The 12,369-nt window shown below is 34.6% G+C and overlaps 1 protein-coding gene across 2 annotated transcripts; it reads right to left on the bottom strand.

Moving 5' to 3' along the window:
* Positions 1–2,207: 2,207 nt before the first annotated feature.
* On the bottom strand, positions 2,208–11,139 carry LOC127700852 (lathosterol oxidase-like). 2 transcript variants are annotated; one of them, XM_052204548.1, is made up of 5 exons: positions 10,979–11,131; positions 6,655–6,683; positions 6,024–6,251; positions 3,460–3,592; positions 2,208–3,007 (listed from the first exon to the last, which is right to left on the bottom strand). In XM_052204548.1, the coding sequence occupies exons 3-5, from the start codon at positions 6,231–6,233 to the stop codon at positions 2,484–2,486; spliced, it is 867 nt and encodes a 288-aa protein (XP_052060508.1). In that variant the 5' UTR covers positions 6,234–6,251; positions 6,655–6,683; positions 10,979–11,131; the 3' UTR covers positions 2,208–2,483. The 2 variants fall into 2 exon arrangements, with proteins under 2 accessions (XP_052060508.1, XP_052060507.1); XM_052204547.1 differs by lacking the exon at positions 6,655–6,683 and having other exon boundaries at positions 10,979–11,139.
* Positions 11,140–12,369: the final 1,230 nt, after the last annotated feature.

Genomic DNA, 12,369 nt, shown 5'->3' with positions numbered 1-12,369 from the left:
CAACTCTAATAAAAAAATGTTCATATGTGTATGACAGATACCATTACGTAAAAAAACAATTAGGTCGTTTGCCGAGAAACCTCTATTTGACGCTATTTATCATTACATTTTGCATCCAATAAGTGTGATATCCCACCATATAATGCAATCATTTGGTTATTGATAATACTTACAACTAAAAGAGTCATTTCTTCCCCATCACACGTTAATTTCTTGTTCAAATTTAGGTATAATATTCAATATTGTCACTTACTATACTAGTATATTAAATAATGACAATGAGGTTTTCACTAGGAAGCTGCGCGAAGAATCCTCGTTACTATGCTACCCGATCATTGGGAAGAAACCCTGTCACTACGTCACGTATGGTACCAAATCAGTGGGAAGAAACCCTGTCACTATGTCACGTATGCTACCCAATCAGTGGGAAGAACCTTGCCACTGCGCCACGTAATTGTACCCAGCAGTGGTAAGAACTCCTGTCACTATGTCACGTATGCTACCTAATCAGCAGAAAGAATCACTTAGACTACCCAATCAATGGGAAGAAACCCTGCCGCTACGGCACGTATGCTACCGAATCAGTGGAAAGAAACTATGTTACTATGTCAAATATGCTACGTATTACTATGTGTTTCTTTATCATACATTGGCTAGAGGTATAGGGGGAGGGTTGAGATCTCACAAAACATGTTTAACCCCGCCGCATTTTTGCGCCGGTCCCAAGTCAGGAGCCTCTGGCCTTTGTTAGTCTAGTATGTTTTTTAATTTTAGTTCATTTATATGTTTTGGAGCTTAGTGTGACGTCCATTTTCACTGAACTAGCACACAATTTTATTTAGGGGCCAGCTGAGGACCACCTCCGGGTGCGGGATTTTCTCGCTGCATTGAAGACCCATTGGTGGCTTTCGGCTGTTGTCTGCTCTTTGGTCGGGTTGTTGTCTCTTTGACATATTCCCCATTTCCATTCTCAATTTTACCAAATAATCGGGAAGAAACCCTGTCACTATGTCACTACGCCTTGTATGATACCCAATCATTGGTAAGAATCCGTGTCACTACGTCACGTATGCTACCTTATCAGCGGGAAGAATCCGTCACAACGTCACGTTTTCTACCCAATCAATGGGAATAATCCCTATCACTATGTCACATATGCTGCCAAATTAATAGGAAGAAACGCTGTCACTACGTCACGTATGCTACCCAACTAATGAGAAAAATCCCTGTCACTATGCCACGTATGCTACTCAATTAATGGGAATAATTCCTGTCACTATGTCACGTATGCTACCGAATCAGTTGTAAGAACTCCTGTCACTATGTCACGTATGCTATCCAATCAGTGATTAGAACTCCTGTCACTATGTCACGTATGCTACCCAATCAGTGGGAAGAACCTTGCCACTACGCCACGTATTGTACCCAATCAGTAGTAAGAACTCCTGTCATTTTGTCACGCATGCTACCCAATCAGCAGGAAGAATCACTGTCAATACGTCACGTATGCTACCCAATCAATGGAAAGATACCCTGCCACTACGGCACGTATGCTATCGAATCAGTGGAAAGAAACTCTGTCACTATGTCAAATATGCTACCAAAAAATCGGGTAGAAACCCTGTCACTATGTCACGTATGCTTCCCAATCAGTGGGAAGAACATTGTCACTACGCCTTGTATGATACCCAATCAATGGTAAAAATACCTGTCACTACGTCACGTATGCTACCTTATCAGCAGGAAAAATCAGTCACAACGTCACGTTTTCTACCCAATCAATGGGAATAATCCCTAACACTATGTCACGTATGCTACTAAATTAATGAGAAGAAACGCTGTCACTGCGTCACCTATGCTACCCAACTAATGAGAAGAATCCCTGTCACTAAGCCACGTATGCTACTCAATAAATGAGAATAATTCCTGTCACTATGTCAGGTTTACTACCCAATCAATGAGAAGAATCACTGTCATTTACGTCACGTATGCTACCCAATTAATGAGGAGAACCCTATCACTATGTTACCTATGCTACCCAATCAACATTAGAGAATGTGTTTTCCTCTTTACCATCTCTTACTTTTGAACTAGAGTATTTGTATGAAATTTTTTTGTAACACAGACAAGTATTTTATACAGTGCAGAAATGCACATTTACGCGCAAATCTTATAATAAAAGTCACAAATTAATCACAAAGTCTGAATCACAACATTACTCAAAATAAATTTTTAAATCATGACAAAAATAACAACAATAATAAGTATAATTTAAACAAAATAACTGATTGAAAGGCATAGAGTATTTTTTACATTGAACATTTAAGATTTTTGTACTTTTATAAGTTTTAATTAAACATCATAAACATTATAAGGTATATTGTTTTCTATAACACATACACAAATTTTATGAACATCGAAAATCGGTTTCAGTGATACACATACTGAAATAAAAAGTGTGATAATCACTTTTGTAGATTTCATCAATCAGCCTTGTTTTTCGTAGTGTTTTTGTTTTCGTCAGTCAAACCAATCGCCTTTACTGCCTCAACGATTGGACCATTTCCATCAAATGCACTTGGATTTCTAAAAGTCTTTCCAATTCTGTCCCACAATGTAAAAAATTGTCCATAATTGAAATTATAAAACAGATGATGATCTGTATGGTGTGCAGAACCATTGACTATGGGCTTGAACGTGTCTGGAACTCGATAGTATCCATCATGTATTGATACGGTCCAAAAGTTCACAAAAACAAATAGTCCAAGATATGTAAACTTGTGCAGTGGAAACAAAAATGGATATATATGATATGGACAACTTTGTAGAAATCCGTCCACAGGATGGAAAGCGTGACTTGCAAATGGTGTTGGAACTTTCCATATGTGGTGAGGTTTATGTATGTATTTGTAGACCTGTTTGTGGTGCAGTCCTCTGTGTATCCAGTATATACACATATCTGTGAACAGTATAAACGTTGCAACACTGAGGATAATCCCGAACCAACCTGAAAAGATGATGAACAAATCTATTTATAAATTATTATTTTCATATGAGTAAAAAGTAAAATCACAAAAATACTGAACTCCGAGGAAAATTCAAAAAGGAAAGTCTCTAATCAAATGGCAAAATCAAAAGCTCAAACACATCAAACGAATGGATAACAACTGTCATATTCCTGACTTGGTACAGGCATTTTCTTATGTAGAAAATGGTGGATTAAACCTGGTTTTAAAGCTAGCTAAACCTCTCACTTGTATGACAGTCGCATCAAATTCCATACAAAAAGCATACTTGTACACTGATTAATCGACCTGTAGACATGGTAGAACAGTTTTAATATAAAATTACAAAGACTAAAAAAAAGTCTTGCATTCCCAAATGTATTAATAAGCATAAAGTGACTACCGATAATCATAAAATCTCAAAAGTAATTGAAATCATAAGTTATATACCAACCCAGTCTGGTGTCGCCAACATTATCATACAGCTTGCTATATCCTCTAACTTCTAGGAAAAAAATACTGATTGTAGGTGCACTCATTACAGGAATTGATTGACATGTGTAAATAATTTCTCGCCGGATTTGGTTCTAAAATTGAAAGAAAAAAAACGACATGAATTGTATGATAATAAACAATTATTTCCGAATTCGAGACCAACATGATTAATGCTATTCTAAAACATAAACAAAATGATATTACATATATAGTCGCTTTTCGTTACTTTTATTTTTACAGTTAATATAAAAATAAGGAGATGTGGTAAGATTGCCAATGGGACAACTCTCCACCAGAGACCAAATGACGTAAGTACTTCCCAAGTCGGGTTATCAAAACATTTTGAAATTATTTTAATGGCCAAGGAAAAACTAGTCAGGGCCGTAACTAGGCATCGAAAACAGACGAGGCAGGGGTTTGGGGGCCGCCAAGTGAGGCCCCCAGGTAAACAGGGAGGTTACCCGAAAATTGTAATAATAGGGTCCGAAATAAAACTTTGTTACATCCGTTTTTGTTTCATATTGACCGTATGAAGAACTGCATTAGGCTATCAGAGCCGGCTGACAGATACTTGCCTTGAATTTTGTTCCATCAAACATGTATCAATTTACAGTAAAATACATGTTTGATAGTAGAAAAAGCGGGACAAGTGTGTGTGGTAAACGCTTCATTAAAAATAACACATATTTTAATAACACTTTAATAAAGCCCAAAGATTGGAACCTATAGTCATGATAGTCACTGTAGGTGAATGCTAGTTCGACCTTTTTTGTGCCACTAAGATCCCATCGTTTGAGAACAGCTTCTGCGTTCATTTGCCCGACATTGTCCGTACCAAGGGTTTGTATAGTCTCACTATACAAATCCTTGTCCGTACAATTGACATGAAGCATGGCTAATTCACATAATCTGTCCTCGGTCATTGTTGACCTGCACAATGTCTTTAAAAAACGCCGAAGGGCAGAAAAAGATCTCTCACATTAGCAAAAACTGACTTGAAATGTCAATAGTAGCTTCTCCTGGGAAACCAAAATCTCTGACGTTCGAACTCGTTCAAGAGACTTTTTAGCGGGAAATAAATAATTGCAGAACCAAATGCCGGTTTACAGGCGAATGGCGATGGTAATCAGGCAGAGAGTTCGATACCTAACGTGTTGAAATAAAAGTACAGAAGCTGCACGTCAACATTAATTACTATTCGAAGTATGCATTTCTTAATTCTTGATATGAAAATGCAAGGATGTTTTCTACACCTGCATGCCTAGCTTTCTCCATTTTCTTTTTTTCTTCTTATTCTTTTGCCAGAAAACCAGACGAGGCAATCGCCTCGCCTGCCTCATCGGTAGTTATGGTCCTGCTAGTAATGCACTACAAGAATGCAGTAGCATGATGCCACCCCTAAGAAGAAAAACCTTTAAGCGAATATTGACGGTATAACAAGAGTGCACTTGACTATATAACTTGTGAATACTTGACTTCCACGTTACATATATATACACGTCGCAGTAAAATAGTTTACAATTTTTTTATTTAATTTTTTTTTGGGGGCGATGATTTCGGAATTTCGTACGTGTTGAGTTTTGTTTCAAGTTTAGTACGATAATCTAATCTTTATTCATGTTTCAACTGTTGTCATTATATATATCAGTCGGTTAAAGAGCTCTAAAGAGCTCATGTTCTATGTTTGATTGTATTTATGAAATCCCAACTTTAAATAAAGATTACTTTACTTTACTTTTACTAACCACTTTTAATTTTCTTTATATCTTGCTTATTTCTCATCTATTTTAATTCGATAAATGCTTTTGTATTTAGTATTGTTAATTATTATCTATGTGGTATATTTTCTATAATCCGTTAACTGTATATGTCACTTGATTTAGAGAAATATTTGTCCAGTCTTGACAGGTAACTTTTCGGTTTATATAAACTGTTTTGACATTTCGTAACATCAGATTGGATTTAATATTACACTGAGCTCCATGCAGAAATTATTAAAGTATATAACGCGGAAACCAGCGTTATCATTTTGTTGCAAGAGTTAGTTCTCAGAATGAGGGTCAGCTGCGGTTCTATCGTAATTGTATATATTGTCCCAGTGTGTGCGACATGTCTTTGGTTTACTTGCAATAAATTGTATGTATCAATTATTAAGCAGCTGAGCTAGGAAGGTTTGTGTGTATGTTCCCATCATTTCATGGCGTCAACTCAAGGGTGCCGGAAGCGGATTTATTTCCATGAATTCATTTCATAAACATTTATCTAAGATTATGTAAGGAAACATATCTTCCAAAACTGCAATGTTATGTAAGCCAATAAAGCAATGTCAATATCTAGACTCTTAAGGTCACAATGAGATTTATATTAAAAAATTACATTTTACAGTGAAATTTTAAGGAAAATTGGGTCAAATTGTTGCTGCTTCGTATTTCAATTTATATGTGATATAACTATCCCATGCCTACCAACAAAGATTAGAAAATTTCGGACACAAAGATGTTATTGTACAACGTGCATGTATACCTTTAGTATAAGTGGGTGCTTGAGCAGTCGTTTATCAAACAGAAACCAGTAACTCAGCGTAGCCAGAATGAAGTACAGCACATATCCACCAATATTTGTCACCAGGAATAAACTCAAAATCTGTCGAAAAGGGTTGTCCTCTGACCATGATGTTGGATACACGTAGGGGGTTAGCACATACTCATCGGCGTAATTCAATACTACATCCATGGCCTTTCAATAATAAATCTACAAAGATAAATAAGTCACGTGCAAATAAAGGAAGCACCTTGCAATAATAGTGTTCTGTAATATATTTCAACACCCAAAAGTACAATCAAAATACTTATTTATAATTTTTACATTTTTCTTCGTGCTGACCTACGTCTAGCTCCAACCGACGATGTTCGCTCTCTGACTAATGCGTCTTTGGATAGATTTCGTCATAAATATATTGATCAAGATATTCACATACTATGTTGTATAAGTTTAAAGCAGCAGCAGGGAAAGAAGATTTTATCCTCTGCGGGAGGATTTTAATCTGTGATAACCAAATAAGGAAACACAATATAGATAAATGCAAAAGTCCTATCCATTTATGATCATTTATTAGTATTTGATATTTTAACCATAGGTGCTCTTGTATACATACTTTCCATGTTGTATTTGTTATTGTTTGCCCTAAATAAATAGTTTTCTATTTCTATTCCACAATTATGTTGGTTTTTTTACGTAGTTTTGTATACAAATTATGCATGAAAAGTAAAATCAGGGATTGTAACTGAGTTAATAAATTCACTCTAAACTATAAGTTAAACTCTTAAAAGATACATACCAGGCCACCGTTTCACAAAGCCTTCTTAACTTACGATCATCGTATCATTTTACGATCCGTTTTCGTGTGGTTAAACGTTCCCGTTACGTGTGTTTCACAAAGGCATCGTAAAGGACTACTAAGTTGATCGCAAGTTACGCACTGTGTATCATCGTAAGAGTATCGTAAAACGGAACTCTGTATGTAAACAGGAGGTGTAAATCGTAGTTTATTTACATCGGAATATGGCACTCTCTTCTTTCACAGATCGATTAGTCGAGCATGCCGATGAGAGCGGACGTGAAAATGTTTGCAGAGAGAATCCTTCAACATCATTGAAATTGTTTTGCCAAATTGGTTTCATGGATAAATATTATTATCCTTACATCTTATATTTTATGTTTTGGATTATATTTTTTTTGTTGAGGAAAGTTTCTGCAGATATTTTCAGGTTTGTTTGAGACATGTGGTCAGATGGGACCCATTAGTAATTTCCATGTGGGAAACTATCAGACCAATCTATTTGATGTCTGAGGGTTTTAGCTGTTGTTCCCCTAATGGATCGGTAGTTTCTTTCCGAGATGCTTTATCGTAGGATTTTCGGCTTTCCTCTATCAGGAATACAGCTGGGCATTTAGCGGTACCGGTTTGGAATCCAAGCCTTGTATCTTTGATGGGTTACTTCCTTTGATATTTAATAATACTTTTTTCTTTGTATCGGAAATTTGAAATAATAGGAGAGTGACGAGACGTGTTTATATCTGATCAAAGGATTAAACGAATTTTTCAACAATTATTTGATAATGTCTAAAGTTATTATAGTACTGCAATTTTAGAGGAGATATGATTGATTGATTGATTGCTGTTTTCTGAACGTACAGTGGCAAATATTTCATGCAGATTTATGACCAAGAGAAGAATGTTCAAACAAGAAATAAGAAGTTGCATGCGTTGTCGTTGAAAAAGATTTAAACAAAAAAGTCCAATAAAAATAAACAAAACCAGTGTATATAATGTGCGAATCCTGAAATACCATTTTCACTGTATCCGTTATGAATTTCTAATGTAGAATGATAAATAAACAGACGACAAATTCATGATTTTTGAATAGAATAAGAAATAAGATATAATGTGTACTGTTTTTATAAATTCATGATATAGGTATGAGATGCGGACGGGTTTTCATCGCGCCTACAGCCATCCAGGTGTAAAATCGATACACAAATAGATAAATATTAAGAAAAGTTCACGAACAGAGCGTGCAAGAGATTTGAAATCAGCAGTTAAATTTCATTTGCAGAAAAATGTACCTTTTAACATAATTATTAATCTTGTTTAACTTAAAACAGGTTTTGTTATTCAGCTTGTTGATATTGAATTAAATTCCACTATGCTGTTTTCGTTATGCGATTCATGTTTACTGTCGAATAATGATACTAGACTTTCATTTTCACTGTAGGGGCGATTCATTTCTATTGTACATGCGATGCATTTTCACGGAAGGAAAGTAATTAATTTTCATCATATAACGTCTTAATTCAGCCGACTCTCTAAAAAAATTTATGAAGTCAGAAGGATTGATTATATGTGACCCGCCACGACATTTCAGGCTTATGGAGGTAGAACATCATTGTGAGAAAAACGCCGTTAAGTATATGTGACTAGCCACTTCCAGGCTTATGAGGTACATTGTCTAAAATTTGCTTTTTGTATATTTATCTAGAACATTCTGAAGCAAAAAAAAAAAACACTCTGTCATGTTATTATGACCTATTTTTTGTAGTAACAATGAAACGAGTCATTTCGAATACCGACATGATAATGAGACTGTTCGATGACGAATTTTTCATTATCGAAGACACTAATTTATAAAATACAAAATTATTGTATTTTATTGGCGCTTAGTTATCTTCAACAGCGTATTTGAATAAAAATTTCAAACGAATTAAATTTACAACATTACAAACAGTTCTTAGCTCTATTTTAGAAAATGTAATTTAAACTTGTTAAAATGAAGTTAGTATAAAATTTGTCAAAGAAAGCTTTTAGAATTCCTTTTTTTTTTAATTTGTCTTTTAACTTAGATTTATGATGCATGTCTCTATGCATAGTATGCGACGCGTAGCAGTTTATAAGTAGTTGTTCTCATATATGCATTTGATACAGTGCATTTATTATGGATATATTTTAGACTCCATTTATGAAAATCTATAGATCAGAGAGTTTTGATTTTTTGTATCAATTTAAAATGTAGATTCAAATATTTATATGTCGTTGATACAGACAAAAAGATCTTATCATGTCAAAATCATGATACAACAGGAAATTTTCATATGCACGGTCTGAACACAAGAATTTACAGAATAAGCATATTTCTTACTGAATAGAGAAAAATTGCCAAAAGAATTACAGAATACAGAAATGTAAACAACCCCCCCCCCCCCCTCCCCCCTAATCCAGACCCTCATATATCATTGTGACGGATAGTTTTGTTCGTTCTATTTAACTGTTTTTTTATTTTCGAAAAGAACATTTGTACAAGGTGTTGTTAATAAATGTAACGGACAATATATACCATGCCCTCTCAGCCGACGTCGTAATTTCATTTTTAATGAAAGAAAGTATTTAAAAGCTTCTCTCCCTGTGCAATATGGTTTATTAAATTTACTATCGTTGTGCAATATGTACTAAACTTTATAAAAATTCAAAATATAGATAATAAAGAAATATAAAAATCTCAGATATAAGTATAACAAGCCACGGGTATATAACTCGAAGTCGTTAGTTTTGCTTTGATACGGTGGGACAAATCAGCGTCATAAAATGGGCGCTTTACTGGAGAACCAGTGAGTAGCGCAAAGCTAACAAAACCTGCGTTTCAGGAATAAGTGCATGGGACCTATTTGTATCATGTTTTATATCTGGTTATATTTCTAATATTATTTCATTGATACTGTGTCTATCCAGTCTGTATCTGGATATAATATCCATTTAATTTTCAAAATGATCAAACGAAGAAAGTGTGGTTCTAATATTGAAGATTCTTCTTCGTCTTCTAACATTTGCGGCATCTTGATCGAGAATAAAGCCATCTTAGATATGGTTTAATTCATATTCGCTGAAAAAGTACGATCGAGATACGACTGGGTATAGCTGTAGTAAGTTACGCCAGGATTTACGTATTATTTACGATCATCTTAACTTACGACAGCTTTGTGAAACGGCTGTAAAACCTACGATTTATTTACGATGAACGTACGATGACACGTAGACTTACGAAGGCTTTGTGAAACGGTACCCAGACGCGCGGTTTTTCTGAAGAGCAGTTGCATGAAGAGCTGAAGAGAAGCCGTTGAAGAGCATTAAATAAAAACCAAAATTCCAAAAAGGTATGCCAAACAAGGCTAATTTAAGGCAATCTAAACCTGGGGGTAAATAAACCTCAGTGTTTCGAATAATTCAACATAAGTAGGACAAGCATGTAGTTTGCTCTTATATTGTGCTATTACACCACTGTCCCGGGTTAGGGGAGGGGCCGGTTAATTGGGCGCCCGCAAACATGTTTAACCCCGCCACATTCTGTGTGTGCCGGTCCCAAGTCAGGAGCCTGTAATTCAGTGGTTGTCGTTTGTTGCTGTTGAAACATACCATATTTGTTTTTCGTTTATTGGTTTGTACATAAGTCAGACCGTTAGTTTTCTCAAGTTGGCGTTTGACTAGTTTTACCTTTATCATTTCGGGGCCTTTTATAGCTTACTGCATGTACTATGCGGTATGGGTTTTGCTCATTGTTGAAGGCGGCATATATTTGTTAACTTCAACGTCATTTGTCTCTGGTGGAAAGTTGTCTCATTGAAAATCATTCCACATCTTCTTATTTTTACATACAGCAGAGTTGAGTATGTGTAACGATTTTGCTACTCAGTGTATTAATAATAAAATAATAAATGAGATTTATTTAGAGTCGGCATGGTTTACAAAACAAAGACATAACAATAGCTCTATTGGGCTTTTAACCAGCAAATCTTTGACTAAAACACATGAACAATCAGTGAGTTACCATGTATGTAGAGGAACAAAACAAACAACAACGAGAGTGACTGCACTTCAATCTATAGGAACTGTTTTATTCCCATCCAGAAAAGAAAACAGAATAACTTACCTTTCAATTTCTTTCTTCACATGAAATATATTTCGCCATTTGTAAACACATTACCTTTGGTTCACATATCCTCTTAAATCAATACAAGGACAAAACGCGTCACGTATTAATAAGTACTTTTGTTCTATGCAAACACAAAAGTTATTTATATCCGCATTACAATTTATAAGTCGACTGATACCCTGTTTGTATAATGAATTGTATAATGAGCAGGCGACGATACATACATTTTTGCTAAGTCAAAGTCTATCCAACGGGTCACTTTTTGTGACGAATATTTCATACGAATGTAGTCTTTTTATAGTAAAGTTTTGAATAGGCAGATACATTTTTTCATTTAACAAGAATAAAAGGATACAGTCAACGAGACATTAACCAAACAACACATTAAGTCTAACAGGTCAGCATAGTTCTTGCAGAATCCAGAACTACAATAAAGTTGATTTTCTTGTGATAAAGCCTGGTAAAAAAACCTCAATAGTTTGTTAACTTCGGTATCTTAATTAGCCGATCAAAAGTAGCTGAATATGTCACAATTTTAAGCTGCATCAGATAAAGTATCTGATAAAGTTGCTGATTATCAGAAGTATCTGAAATTACTGAATCATTTTTAAAGACGTGATTTAAACCAATCGTAAATGGGTCATTATAAAAAAAAACATGCAAAACTATGTTATTTTAGTCTTTTTAAGTCACAGACATGAATATATATCGAAATAACACTTGTATTACTATATGTTAGATATGAATGTTTTGTGATACACTATTTACAGTTTACAGTATGTAATGTTATAAAAACATCCTTAATGTTTTCTTAAACCTTTGGATATAGCCAGAATTAACTGTTATTTTTTACTATAATACCTTTCAGACATAAAATAGGACTATTATTCATATCATTTGTTATTAGGATTTATCACTATTAATTGCATTTTGATACATACAAACAGTTTTTAATGACTTGGGAGGTGTATGTTGGTTTCATAATAAAAATTTTCAACAAAAAGAAGAGTCTCATTTTTTTAAGTCACTGGTGTAACCAAAAGGCAATTGGTTGGGTAAGAGTTATCTTTTTCAAGATTTCAGCATTTACAATAGTTTCTCCCCTAGCCATATTACCTCAGTCCTGTAAGCATGTTATGCAAAAGAAAAAAATAAATCTATGTTAAAAATTTAGTGAAAAAATCTTAAAAGTAAGTAAAAGCTATATCGTAAATGGAAATAGTGTCCATGGTGTACCCTTATAAAAATCATTTTCAGAAAGATTTCCTGAACTTTGATTTATGAAAAGATATTGATTGCAGAAACATGCACCAGGAATAACATATAAAATAGGGGAATGGAACACTTATTTTGTAACTAAATCCAAAAATACACCTGTAAATCAATGG

Source organism: Mytilus californianus, unplaced genomic scaffold (genome assembly GCF_021869535.1).
Source record: "Mytilus californianus isolate M0D057914Y unplaced genomic scaffold, xbMytCali1.0.p SCAF_5, whole genome shotgun sequence".
In the NCBI taxonomy this organism is placed as follows: Eukaryota; Metazoa; Mollusca; class Bivalvia; order Mytilida; family Mytilidae; genus Mytilus; species Mytilus californianus.
Note: the sequence above shows the minus strand (reverse complement) of the source record. Positions and strands in the feature narration are given on the sequence as shown.